The sequence below is a fragment of the Bos grunniens genome, chromosome 13 (assembly GCF_055505025.1).
Source record: "Bos grunniens cultivar Pamir isolate PY7600 chromosome 13, Bosgru_T2T1.0, whole genome shotgun sequence".
In the NCBI taxonomy this organism is placed as follows: Eukaryota; Metazoa; Chordata; class Mammalia; order Artiodactyla; family Bovidae; genus Bos; species Bos grunniens.
The window spans coordinates 46,870,256-46,883,334 of NC_141177.1; the positions used below are offsets into that span (position 1 = coordinate 46,870,256).

General features: G+C 40.8%; 1 protein-coding gene across 11 annotated transcripts in view; it reads right to left on the reverse strand.

Annotated features, from left to right (window-relative positions):
* The window catches only part of ODAD2 (outer dynein arm docking complex subunit 2), a 164,405-nt gene that overhangs the window by 87,225 nt on the left and 64,101 nt on the right, over positions 1-13,079 (reverse strand). For 6 of the 11 annotated variants that reach the window (XM_086333860.1, XM_086333866.1, XM_086333864.1 and 3 more), the window contains 6 exons: positions 10,284-10,430; positions 9,622-9,831; positions 5,431-5,673; positions 4,760-4,870; positions 2,296-2,450; positions 1,007-1,249 (listed from right to left, as the gene is read on the reverse strand). In XM_086333860.1, coding sequence (XP_086189986.1) covers positions 1,007-1,249; positions 2,296-2,450; positions 4,760-4,870; positions 5,431-5,673; positions 9,622-9,831; positions 10,284-10,430 — 1,109 coding nt within the window. The remainder of the gene's footprint in view (positions 1-1,006; positions 1,250-2,295; positions 2,451-4,759; positions 4,871-5,430; positions 5,674-9,621; positions 9,832-10,283; positions 10,431-13,079) is intronic. The other 5 variants (XR_015139503.1, XR_015139505.1, XM_086333863.1 and 2 more) reach the window with 3 other exon arrangements.

The following is a 13,079-nucleotide window of genomic DNA, read 5'->3' on the forward strand; positions in this document are numbered from 1 at the left end:
TACGCTGAACCACTGTACACTATTCAGGAGAAAATGAGATTGTGCAAGGTACTAAATAAGAACTTTATTTTATTTTAAAGATGATACATATTTATCATACAAATTGTGTAGAAAATATAAAAAAGAAAGTACAAAAGATCCCAAAGACTACCATGCAGAAATAACAATCATAAAAATTATTCCAGGGCTTCCCTTGTGGCTCAATGGTAAAGAATCTGCCCGCCAATGCAGGAGACACAGGTTTGATCCCTAGTCCAGGAAGATCCCACATGCCACAGGGCAACTAAGCCAGTGCACCACAGCTACTGAACGTGTCCCTAGAGCCCTAGAGCCACAATTTCTGAGCCCACTTGCTACAACTACTGAAGCCCATGCCCCCTTGAGACTGTGTGATGCAACAAGGGAAGCCAACACAAAGAGAAGCCTGCACACCGCAACCAGAGAGTAGCCCTGCTCACTGCGACTCAAAACAGGCCCGAGCAGCAACAAAGACCCAGCACAGCCATAAATACAATTATTTTAAAAAATTGTTTCAGCTATCTCTTTATGCCTACAGCTAGATAAAAGGATGTAAGGATAGGTGAGAGAGATAGAGAAATGGATGGATGGATGGATGAATGGATACATGGATAGATAGATAAAATTTCTGTTTTAAATACTATCTATTGATTTAGAACTTGCACACCTACTCATCCACTCTTCCCTTTTTGTCAGCTGTATTATTATATTACTGTTATCAATATCTATAAAATATAGATGATTCCCCTAATGAAAATTCCACTGTTTTGATTGATCACTGGGTACTTTAGTCAGTACCCTCCAGTTTATTCAAGGGAACAATCTGGCTCTGTAAGTCCGATTTGGTCACCTTGCGGTTATTTATAAGCACATTTTACTCTCTCATCACTCATGCACACCAATTCTAAAAGATGACACTCTTCCATGACTTCTCAGCATTCCTTCTAACACTCTCAAACAAAACCTTTCAGCCTTGAGGATCACTTACATCATACTTTCGGGCTCCACTGCACAAGCACCAACTGCTTTTGTGACATTGACAAGAAGAGCTTGGTTTATCCCGACAAGAAGGTTCACGAGGGGCTGGATGCCACCACATCTCCGGATGATGACTCTGTTCTCGTGTTCTTGGCAGCATTCTCCCAACGCACCAACCACATTCACAAGCACTTCCTCGGGCTGGTCAGTTAAAAGTCCCACCAGGGTTTCGATGGCTTTGTATTCCCGAAATCTGAGTTCATCACAAAGCAAAAGAGGGTAGGAAGGGAAGGAAAGAGGTGAACAGTGTTATTTTTGATATAAAGTTGGCTGATAGCAATCTTAGTGATAATATTAATAGCTAAAATGTACTAAATGCTAACCATATGCTCATTCAATAATTATAACAATTCTGTGACATGAATACTATTATTACCCCCTTTTTCAAAAGGCTAATCTGAAGCTTGGAGAACAGTGAAGCCTGGTGAACAGTGAAGCCTGTATCCACACGCACTGTCTGTGCTCTTAAGTACCACACTATACAGCCTCTGAGAAAACTACAACTTTTTTCAAATCTGAGCATCAACTATCCCACTGCCCTAGGGGTTTTCCCTCACATTTCAGGAATTATGTTACATGAACAAAGCAAAATAAATCATCATTGTGTTAAAGAGAACATATAAATTTCTTGTCAAAGAAAAGCATCACCCTGAGATAGGAAAAAGCTTGCCTAGAACATCCATCTTAGAGTGTGTAAACTCTAAAAATATATAAAAAGATAAATTCAAAGATTAAAATCAATCATATGATCATAAAGTTTACAAATACTTTATAATTCAATGAAAGCATATTTGAAAATGACTACACTTGAAGATTAATTGGTTAGTTGGTCTTTGGCTGATTCATCTTGTTTATCTTTAGAAAAAGAATGAAACCAGTTCCTTGTCTAAAGATTCTATGGGAAATTCATTCTTTCACCTTGAATGGTCTCTACAGGAAATATCAGGGGTGCTTCTCATTTAAATGCCTGCCCACATGCAAAACAGCCCATGGAACAGGGAGATGACGTCAGTCCCTTCCTCCTATTAATGCACGAAAATCATTTCCGGGTGGTGGGCTGAGAAGCAGGCACTTTCATTTCTAAGAATCCCTTATTTCTACCAATTTAGTCCAGAATGTGCAGCTTTCAAAAGTATAGGAATAGCATTAGAATCAACTCTTTATTAAAATAGCATTAAAATGGAAGGATGTGTTTTGATGGCCATAGCTTAATACAAAACACTGAATGCCTTCTCTTACTTGGTCACATTCTCTTTGCTGATGGAACATTTCCATATGGCCCCTGTGACAGCGGCCAACCGCTCTTTGTTGTCAGTGTTGTTGAGGAGGGAGGCCAGGGGTTTAAGTCCTCCATGCAGCCTAACCAGGTCGCGGGTTTCCTCGTCTTCCGCACACTACACAAAAAGCCAAGTCAGACGCTGTCATGGTCAAGGTTTATCAAGCTTTCAGTGACTGCTAAAGAGGCTGTCAATCTAGTTGCCAAAAAAACTACTTTTAAAAGAGTGTCGTTTTCTGAAGGAGCCTTCAAGTAAGACATAATTCTAGTCTATACTGGCCACTATCTGACAGTGTCTCTCTTCCTTTACGTGGTTTTGGCAGTATTAGCAGTGTTTATATGCTGGGCTAACCTCCCAAGCCAGTTCTGGGGTAATCTGGGCTTCTACCAAGACAGAGACAAGGTCAGTGAGGAACCTAGAAAACCACATGCATGGCTGGAGAATTTCTGCAGTGACGTAACCCACAGCCTTGGGAAAACACAGTAGAGAAGACAGACGAGAGAAGGGAGTGCAGCCAGATCTTTAATGACCCCCAAAATGAGGAATTTCCCCAACAAAGCCCAGAGCAGCGGGTTGTATGGACAGCAACCGACATTTTATTCACAGATGTTTATCCGTATGTTTGTGTTATCCTTTGAAATAACACTAAGACTGCATAGCTGTTCCCAACTCGTGATGCTTCCCAATTTATAAAGCCAAAAGATGACACATGTAGCAGAGGTTTGATATTGTTCTAAGCGTACAGTTGGCCTCTAAGGTTGTGGGCTGCATGTCATGTACCATATGTGCCATGTACAGCCCACGGAAGGACTTGAAGGGCATTATGCTAAATAAAGTCAGTCAGAGAAAGATAAATACTGTATGCTGTTGCTTATATGTGGAACCTAAAAAATACAACAAACACAAATATAACACAAAAGAAGTGGACTCACAGTTCTAGAGACCAGACTCGTGGTTACAGTGGGGGAGAGGGGCATCGCAGGGGTGAGTGAGGGGGAGGGACAAGGTACTGTGGATGAGACAAGATTAAAACTTATACACTGTACAACATGGGAATACAGCCAATACTCTGCAATAACTGTGCATGCTAGTCGCTTAGGTCATGTCCAACTCTTTGCGACCCTATAGACTGCAGCCCGCCAGGCTCCTCTGTCCGTGGGATTTCCCAGGCAAGGATACTGGAGTGGGCCACCATGCCCTCCACGAGAGGATCTTCCCAAACAAGGTATCAAACTGGCGTCTCTTACATCTCCTGCATTTGCAGGTGGGTTCTTTATCACTAGTGTCACCTGGGAAGCTCTGTGACAACTGTATATGGAAAGTAACCCTTAAAATTATATAAAAACTAAAAATACAAAAGTTTATGATATATCCCTGCTATGTGTGAGCTGTTTCCTCTCACAACTCAGACGTTGAGGGCCTCACCCCCCTATGTCAGAATGTGATGAAGGTAGTTATGGTTATATGATATCACGGAGGTGGGCTTGAGTCCAGAGTGCCAGGTGTCTTTATAAGAAGAGAATGTCAGGCCACGGAGGAAGACACGTGAAGACAGAGGGAGGAGGGCAGGGGAATATGAAGATGTCCGTCCACAAGCCAAGGAGAGATTTCCCAGAAGGAAACAATCCTGCTGACACCTCCCCTGAGACTTCCAGCTTCCAGAACTGTGAAGAAACCTCCTTTCTTGTCATTGAGCCACCCACTGTGCAGGGCAACCCACTCCAGCATCTTTGCCTGGAGCCTCTCCATGGACAGAGGAGCCTGGTGGGCTACAGTCCATGCGGTCACAAAGAGTCGGACACGACTGTGCAACTAACACTTTCACTCATGTGCAGTTACGGCAGCTCCAGAAAACTAACACAACCCTTCACTGACATGAACCTTCCTCTGACTCCATCTTTCTGGCTCATTCTCTCACTTTGCACATTTAAAATGTGTTCTTCTAGGAAATCTACTCTGATTAGGCAGAAACTGGTGCTGCTTGTAGCCAGCCAGAGACGAATCTGTCAAGGCTAGCTCTCCGTCCCCTTTACCATTCTAATCTGGTGTTTTGGTATACTATGGAACTTGTAACCCACAAAGTGTTAAGGAAGATTTAAAAAAGCAAATACATAAAAAGATAAAATTAATAAAAAGATAAAACAGGAATACACACACTCATTCATCTATCGTGTCTTGGTGGGAGATGTATTTCCCAAAACTATTGTGTTTGAATAGGACATACGAAAGGCAACACAGAGCCACCATGTACATATCTGGCTATTTTACACAAAGCACATCATAACAGAAGAGTAGCTCTCAGACCTACGTGTGCATCAAAATCCCTAGGGGTTCTTATAAAGAATGCAGATTCCTGAGTCCCACCCCTGGGCAATGGGACCTCAGGAAACACCACCTTCAACTCCACGCAGGAGAGCCCACTGTACCTGGTAGATGGCCATGGCGCAATGCTCCTGTAGCTGTTCATTTTCACTGTTCAGGTTCTTTACCAGATTTTCGATTATCCTTTCAGCTTTGATTGCAGCTCGGTAGTTTTCCTAGGAAAATAAACTTATAATAGTTACACAATGCATAAATATGCATAAATGTGTCTATTCACATTTGTTAATAACAACAGTGAAAAAACTTTCTTAATAAACACCATAGTCTGAGCTTAACATACTGATATAACATTAAGAGAATTTAGTCAACATTTTAAAAAGTATATCATTCAGGTACCAATGTAATTGGGCTTCTCTGGTGGCTCAGTCAGTAAAGAATCTGCCTGCAATGCAGGAGACCTAGGCTCAATCACTGGGTCAGGAAGATCCCCTAGAGTAGGAAATGGCAACTCACTCCAGTATTTTTGCCTGGAGAATTCCATCAACATAGGAGCCTCGCAGGCCACAGTCTATGGGGTCACAAAGAGTTGGACATGACTGAGCGACTAACACCATTGTAATTAATTTTCTATCTGATTAGAAAATCTCTTGCTTTTCTAAAAGAATGGTGACTTAAAAAAAAATTCCTTAGCAGTTATGATAACTTCATAAATTATTTTTCCACTAAAGGAAGTCAAGGTAAATTACAGCACAGTGAGCAGAGCTGGCCTGTGTACCTCTGAGGCACATTCCTGCAATGTCCCCACCACCGGGATAAGCATGTTTTCATGAGAAGTCTTCAGGAGCCGCGCCAACAAAGGGATGCCTCCTGCTTTACGAATGGCCTCTTTGTTCGCATAGCTCTTGCTGCAGCTCCACAGTGCCAGCGCCCCACAGCGGGCCACCTCCACGTCTCGGGTCTCATACAGGCTGGACTGAGCAGGTTCTCCAGAATGCTTCCCACAGTCAAGCAGAGCGACCTACGAGGGCAGATCAATACAACACAGACAGGGATCTTTAAACCATTCACAATAGCCAGGACCTGGCAGCAACCTAACTGTCCACCAACAGAGGAATGGATAAAGACGCTGTGGTACATCTATATGATGGAATACTACTCAGTCGTAAAAAGGAATGAAATTGGGTCATTTGTAGAGACCTGGATGGACTGAGAGACTGTTACACAGAGTGAATTAAGTCAGAAAGAGAAAGACAAATATCATACCTATATTTACACATATATGTGGGTATATGTGTTAGAAAAATGGCATAGATGATCTTACTTGCAAAGCAGAAATAGAGACACAGATGTAGAGAACAAATGTATCGATACCAAGGGGAAGGGGTTGGTGGAATGAATTGGGAGACTGGGACTGATACACACACACACACACACACACACTATTAATACTATGTACATAAAATAGATAATTAATGAGAACCTATTGTATAGCACAGGGAACTCTACTCAGGGCTCTATGGTGACCTAAATGTGAAGGAAATCCAAAAAAAGAGGGGATATATGTACATAGATAGCTGATTTTCTTTGCTGTACAGTAAAAACTAATACAACATTGTAAAGCATCTACACTCCAATAAAAATTAAGTTAAAAAAATAAAATACTATTTGAAAAAAGAAAAAGACAACCCATCCTGCAATCACCTCAGGGTTGCTACTAAGCTCACCTCCCTCAAAAATAAGAATCCTTTAAGAAATTAACTTTCAGCAGTCAAAGGAACAAACAGAACCTTCAAAACAATGTCCTCCAGATTTGGGAGCTTTTATATTTCCTTCCCACATGAAATTTAATCCCCCCAAGATAGCATTTTCTTAATATGGCTCTAACGTCTAATGAGGAAGATTTGCAAACCACATCCTGATTCCTGGTATCTCAGAAAGTAGGCTCCCTAAAGCCGTGAGAACTTTACAGAGAGAACTGAAAAGTTCTCTGGCCTGTACACGCTTAAAACCATGAGGCCTTTCTGGAGGACACAGCTATCACCCTGAACTTTCGAAACCAACTAGACCAAATGCACAGCTGTCAGGCCCCTCTCTCCTCTCTGCAGTTACCAATCACTGAAGCCCTCAAGGGAGAGGCAAGGTAATGCACACAGTGGGGTGTCAGGCTGCCCGTGAAGGACAGGGTGTGAAGCCAGCCACCCTGAGCTGTCTTTATCCCCCGTATGTCTCCTCCATTCCTCTCTCACCAGAGACCAAATTCCATGGATACTGCCCACTTAATCTTGACTGCTGTTTAGAAGGGAGCAGCAGACAATTCTTAATTCCACTGATTCCTAATTCCTAGATCATAGAGAGAGGACACTGCCTTTAATTAGTGCTCACTCATGGACTTCTCAGGTGGCTCAGTGGTCAGGAGTCTCGGATTTGATTCCTGGCTCAGGAAGATCCCCTAGAGAAGGAAATGGCAACTGACTCCAGTATTCTTGGGGGGATAATCCCATGAACAGAGAAGCCTCACAGGCTACAGTCCATGGGGTGGCAAAAAGTCGACTGAGCACACATACACAAGCACGTGGTCTAAACAACACATGGTCTCCACCCAAGGACAAGGGTGGAGACTATTTAGTGGCTTTCAGGTAACTTCTGGGCACAGGACAGCAGGAAGATGGGCTTGATCACAGGGAGAACTTTCTAAAAGGACCTGCCCATTGGTTACACCCTTCCTAACTGCACCAAGTCCAGTCTCCATAGCTTACTGGATAAGACTGTGTGTGATCCCCATGGTCCTCCACCTTCATCTCTCACTACTCAGCCCATCTCATCCTGGGTCTGGCCATGTTACACCACCTACTTTCCAAGCATGCAGTGTTGTTTTCTAGCTCCAGGCTTTACCAGCACAGCTCCATCTTTAAACGCTTTTCCCTGATGTGTCTGCCTAGCACATACCTGTTCACCTTTCAAGATGCACGTGACATCTCCTCTCTTCAGTCTCTCTTTTTTAAATTTATTCAAAATTTTTTCTATCTTTATTTATTTAAACGTTTAAAATTTTATTGAAGTATAGTTGATTTACAATGCTTTATTATTTTCAGTTGTACAACATTCACTATTTCTATATACTCCATTTAAAGCTATATATTTAGAATTAAAATTAAATAGATGTCATTATTTTGATTAGGGGACTGCAACTGTCCAAACTCCAGTCTACAACACACATTGCATAAGATGCCCATAAAAACATTTTATTGTTGTATCATTCTTATGAAGTAGTTTTGGTAGACAGTCATACCAGCCTATCACATGAATTCATTATTTAAGTAGAATAATGATAATCACAGTAATAATTCCCTTTCTCTCCAACATTTTATTATGAAAATTTTGAAATCTTCATGAAGGCTGAAATATTCATGTGGCAACATCCACACATCCATCCCCTAGGTCCTATAATTACCATTCTTCCACATTCTTCTGTTTCATCACATAGCCATCTGTTTATCCATCTATCCAGCCACAAGTCCATCTTACTTTTGAGGCAAATAACCCTAAGCTTTAGTGCTCTACAGATCACAAGCGACTACACGGCATCTCTTTCAGGAAATTTCAGAACATGTTTCACCATGTACATATTCACATGGAATCTGCACTCATTCAATAGCTATTTCTTAACTGTTAATGTGTGTGAGGTCCTGGGTAAGGTGCTGAGGATGACACTGAGATGAATAAGACATGTCTCTCCTCTTCAAGAAACTTAAAGTAGGAAAGCGGTGATGTCATCCAGTGTGATAAATGCTGTGGGAGTGACTCAAGACACAGTGAGGATGAAAACGCACTTCCATACTGCACGTTCTAAATGTCCCTCCTGCTGGGGCAGGGACCCTGAGCCAGCTTCTTTCTCCCAGTGACAGTTATTGAAATAATCATGTTTTCTGATTATATACGTAATATAACAAACTGGCCAATGTAGAATAGTAGGGAGGAAATTTGGTAGTCGTTTCAGAGAAAACCCCTTAGGAACAATTTTGATTATTTTAAGTGATTTTTCTATAGTTGTTAGCTAAGGTCTTTAAAAATTGGGTATCAGTTTTTAATCCTGCGATGATTTTATATAATATTAAACATACATTTGGGGCTTCCCTGGTGGCTCAGATGGTAAAGTATCTGCCTGCAATGCAGGAGACCCAGGTTCAATTCTTGGGTTGGGAATATCCCCTGGAGAAGGAAATGGCAACCCACTCCCATATTCTTGCCTGGGAAATTCCTCTGTTCGAGGAGTCTGGCGGGCTACAGTCCATGGGGTCGCAAAGAGTTGGACATGACTGAGTGATTAACATTTTCACTTTCACACATACATTTATTCCTTGTTACTAAATAAACTTCTAAGATACAATACTGACAGCTGACAATGGATACTTGTTGTGGATGTGTCACTTAGGGTTTTACTAATCTCATCCTGTGAAACACGTTGTTTTCAGTTGTCACTTCTGTAAGTAACAGCAGGATGAGTGTCTGCCGCTCTGTCTCTGTGGGGACAATTATCTCTATCTCCTCATAGGATGTGGGTCTCCAGACGGTGTCCCACTGCAGAGGGCTTCATCCATTGTCACCCTCTTTTTTTCAAACTGCTTATTTAATATTGGACTATAGTTGATGAACAATGTTGTGGCAGTCTCAGACTGAGTGAAGTCAGTCACCACCCTCTCGCCGACACTGCCCCCCCATATGAATGTGTATCCCCACTTGTGTGATAGGTGAAAATGACATCTATTTTAAAAAATTCATTATTTCTTTGAAAAATTAGGTTGAACATGTTTTTTTGGCTGCTTGCCAATGTACATACACAAAAATAATTTTCAAGGGCATGTTACACAAGAAAAAGATTCCCAGAACACAGCCAGGAGTTACTGAGTGTCCAGGAGGAGCAGGGAAGGACAGGGGATGCCCAACCCCATGAGTGGCACCTACTCACCAGCTTGGTGATGCCTCCATGGCGTCTCACCACCCGCCGGGCTCTCCTAAACTTGGCAACATTCGCAATTGTCTCAGCTGCCAAGCATTTCAGACTCTTATGTGGAGAATCAAGTATATTAACCATAACTGGTAAGCCCCCAAGGTCAACAATATTACGTCTGATTTGAGGATTATGACTGATTTCCTTCAGGATTTTTAATGAACCAATCTAAACGAGAAGAAAAAGTTATAGATGAATGGATGCTTAATGCAGAACCAGTGCTATATTTTTAAAAAATTCCAAGTCTACCTAAATCCTTCCCCAATTAAGTTTTTTAAGGGAACTGTTCCTATTCCCAGGTGTTATACACATCCCCCGATTCCCTGCATTTTCCTGCAGTTAAATAAACAAACATTCATCATTTAAGAAGCATAAGCTAATGGAAAGGAGCCAAAAAGACAAGGAAGAAAAACAGAGTCGACAAGGGAAGCTAATTGTAGTAGAAGTGAGTTATCAGTAAAAAATAAAGACCAAAATAAATAAATAAATAAATAAATAAAGACCAGCAAGAAGCAACAGGAAGGGCAGATGCCCAGCACTGAGAAGAGAAGCACGTGAAGAGACCCATGAGAAGCATGTGTGTATCAAGGCTCCTCGTCCACTGTGATCAAGACACTCACCTTACATTTGACTTCATCTGTCTCAAGTAAATTTATTAAAACTTCAAGGCCTCCAACATCTCTGATCGCCAACTGGCAGGTCTCTTGTGCTAAGTTAAAATCCTTCATTGAACACAATGCAATCACGGTAGCCGTCTGATTTCCTCCCTGCAAAGACCCAAGACCACAGAAAGGTTAAATAAGATCACGCTCCCATAGAAATTTACTAAATGTTGATGAATCCATGAACTGGGAAGTACGTGTCCCCATACATAGCATGTTTAGTTTTTTAAAATTCTCTGAGTAGGTTATAATCTGTTAAATGGATTATGCTGAGCTAAAGCACAAGAAAGCTGTTCAGGGTGTCATAAAACATTATTCCAATTAAGGGTTGCCATGTTAAGGTGGTCTGTCTGCTTTAAACAGCTACAACATCAGGTGGAATTATGATATTAAATAGAGTCAGGGGCAAGCCTTGAAAGAGATTCTGAGGAAGGTGAGGTTTATGTGGGGTTACAGGCAGTCCCTGAACTGTGTGTGCTGCAGTGCAAACTGTGTCTGAAGATTATTCTTACAGATGTTTACAGAATAGTCTAGAACACAGAAAACGTGAAGAAAGCAAACTGCCTGGTAGGCAGCACAGTGATCCATGTGGGATGGAGAATAAGCAGGGTGAGGCTGTGAGGCTGGGAAAGAGGAAGCAATTCCTAAAACCTGGGAACTGATGGGTGGACTGAAGGAGAGAAAAAGATCGTTTCACTGTCATGAATGAAATGCTGGCCCAATAACATGCAAATCAACGTCTGTTTAGCTAATCACCACATGTAAAGAGCAGTGGGGAACAGCTTCTTCAAAAAATCCAAGAGATATAAAAAATTTTTAATGATGATCAGTGAATCAGGCCTGCTAGGAAATTAAGTAACAACCACTGATCATTAATGCTTTGAAAACTTTTTAAGAACATAGCATATATTATTACTTCTACATACATATATTACTGCAACTGCTATTGAGAGTGTCTGCTAAATAAGAGTTCCTGGAATAGTTAATAAGACAGAAAAGCAATACTTCTAATGGAGCCAAGAAAAAGCTATTTTATGCAAAAGGTGTTCATAAAACACAGCCTTGGGATTCTATGTCAAAACGCAGTAGCAATGGCCTAAATACATCTTTTTCTTTTTCTGAGGGAAGACATCTTCAAATTATATTTACTATCATTTGCTAATCATGGTTTTATATTGCTATGTTATACATATATATTATATGTGTAGGTAGACTTAGAACAAAAAAATGGAAATTATACTCAAGCTTCCCACCTTCATATCATGCAAATACACACATGCCAATCCTCTTATAAATTCAACACAATATGTTTATAACTAAAGTGGGATCTGTAGAGGGTGAGCATCAAGAAGTGAAGAAGGAAATGTTTAGGCTTCAGAGACTCTACTTGCTCCCTTCCAGAATATTCCCTCCACGTCTCTAAAAGTGCTCTGAACGACATTTCTGCTTTTCTTTCTAATTTTCCCTCTGGGTAATCTAGGCTGTCCTTTATATTCAAGATTAAGTTTAGAATGACAAGAGCCTTAATTTTATTACTTACATTTAAAACAATAAGTTTTGTTTTTAGAGCTTTTAGCATCTTTTTCTAAATAACAAGAGAAATGTAAATGCTACCAATTTCCCCACAGTTGGTTTTAAAACATAAAGCACTGTGTCTTCTATCGTTACTGTCAGTATCATGAACCCCCTGTTTGGGACACAGGACCCCTCACACCAGTTCCTCCAATGCCTCTCTTGGAAAAAGGTACATATTTTGTAAACCACAAGAGAGAATCTAAATACTAATCATAATTAACTAAGGAAAATAACATAGAAAAAAGAAAAGCAAAGAAGATAAGAGAAACAACTCATTAAACAAGGCTCTTTTTCTGAATTTAAATGGTGAAAAGAAAGCAGAAAGTTCCTCCCAGGCACCTGCAGGAACAGAGCTGGGTTCTTAAAGGTTGGACAATGGAAGCTGAGAGCCTCAGATCAAGAGGATTCTTCAGGCAGTGGCTTCAGACTCAGCGCAAGCAGGAGTCTGATCAGGAAGCAAGTAGTTGTCCAACAACGTGTCCAGCCCTAGTCAGGCCAGGAAAGCCCTTCCCACCAGGTCCAACTCCCCAAAGAAGAATTTCTGTCCTGCTATCCCCAGTTATATATGATGGGGAATCTTCCTGACTCCCTATTCCTGTGTCTAGTTTCTTTGGTAGCAGTTTTCTGCTTAGACATTCAGCACCAGCTTGGCTTCCTCTTTCAAGTTCTTCTCATTTTTCTCTTGTAGAGTATTTCCACCTTTTGAGTTTTACTTCATTATTTACACTATAACGGATGACATAAACTTTTAAAAGTCATGTAATTGCAGCTGATGCCCAAAACATAAGATCTTGTATTTTGCTGAACTATCTTTAGGCCAATTTTGAAACCAAATGATGGAAAATATACATTTATCATTAAGAAGTTAGATCTTTATAGAAAAAAAATTTTTTTTTCTGTAAATCATCAGCTTTTTCTGAAAATCTGGAAACATATTCATAGGCTTGAGGGATTTTTTTAGAACAGTTTTTTATGAGGGAAAGTTAGTTTTTCCACATTTCAGGATTTACTTCTACTCTTGTCACTGACCACATTCCCCAAAGGATTATAAATCTTTCAGAATGAATACCAGCGGATGGGAGCCAAAATATTCAATGTACAGAGCCACAAACGTTAGCCAATTGCTATTCTTTAAATACCAACTATGTCGAAGGATTTTCAAATGTCCATTCTACTTTG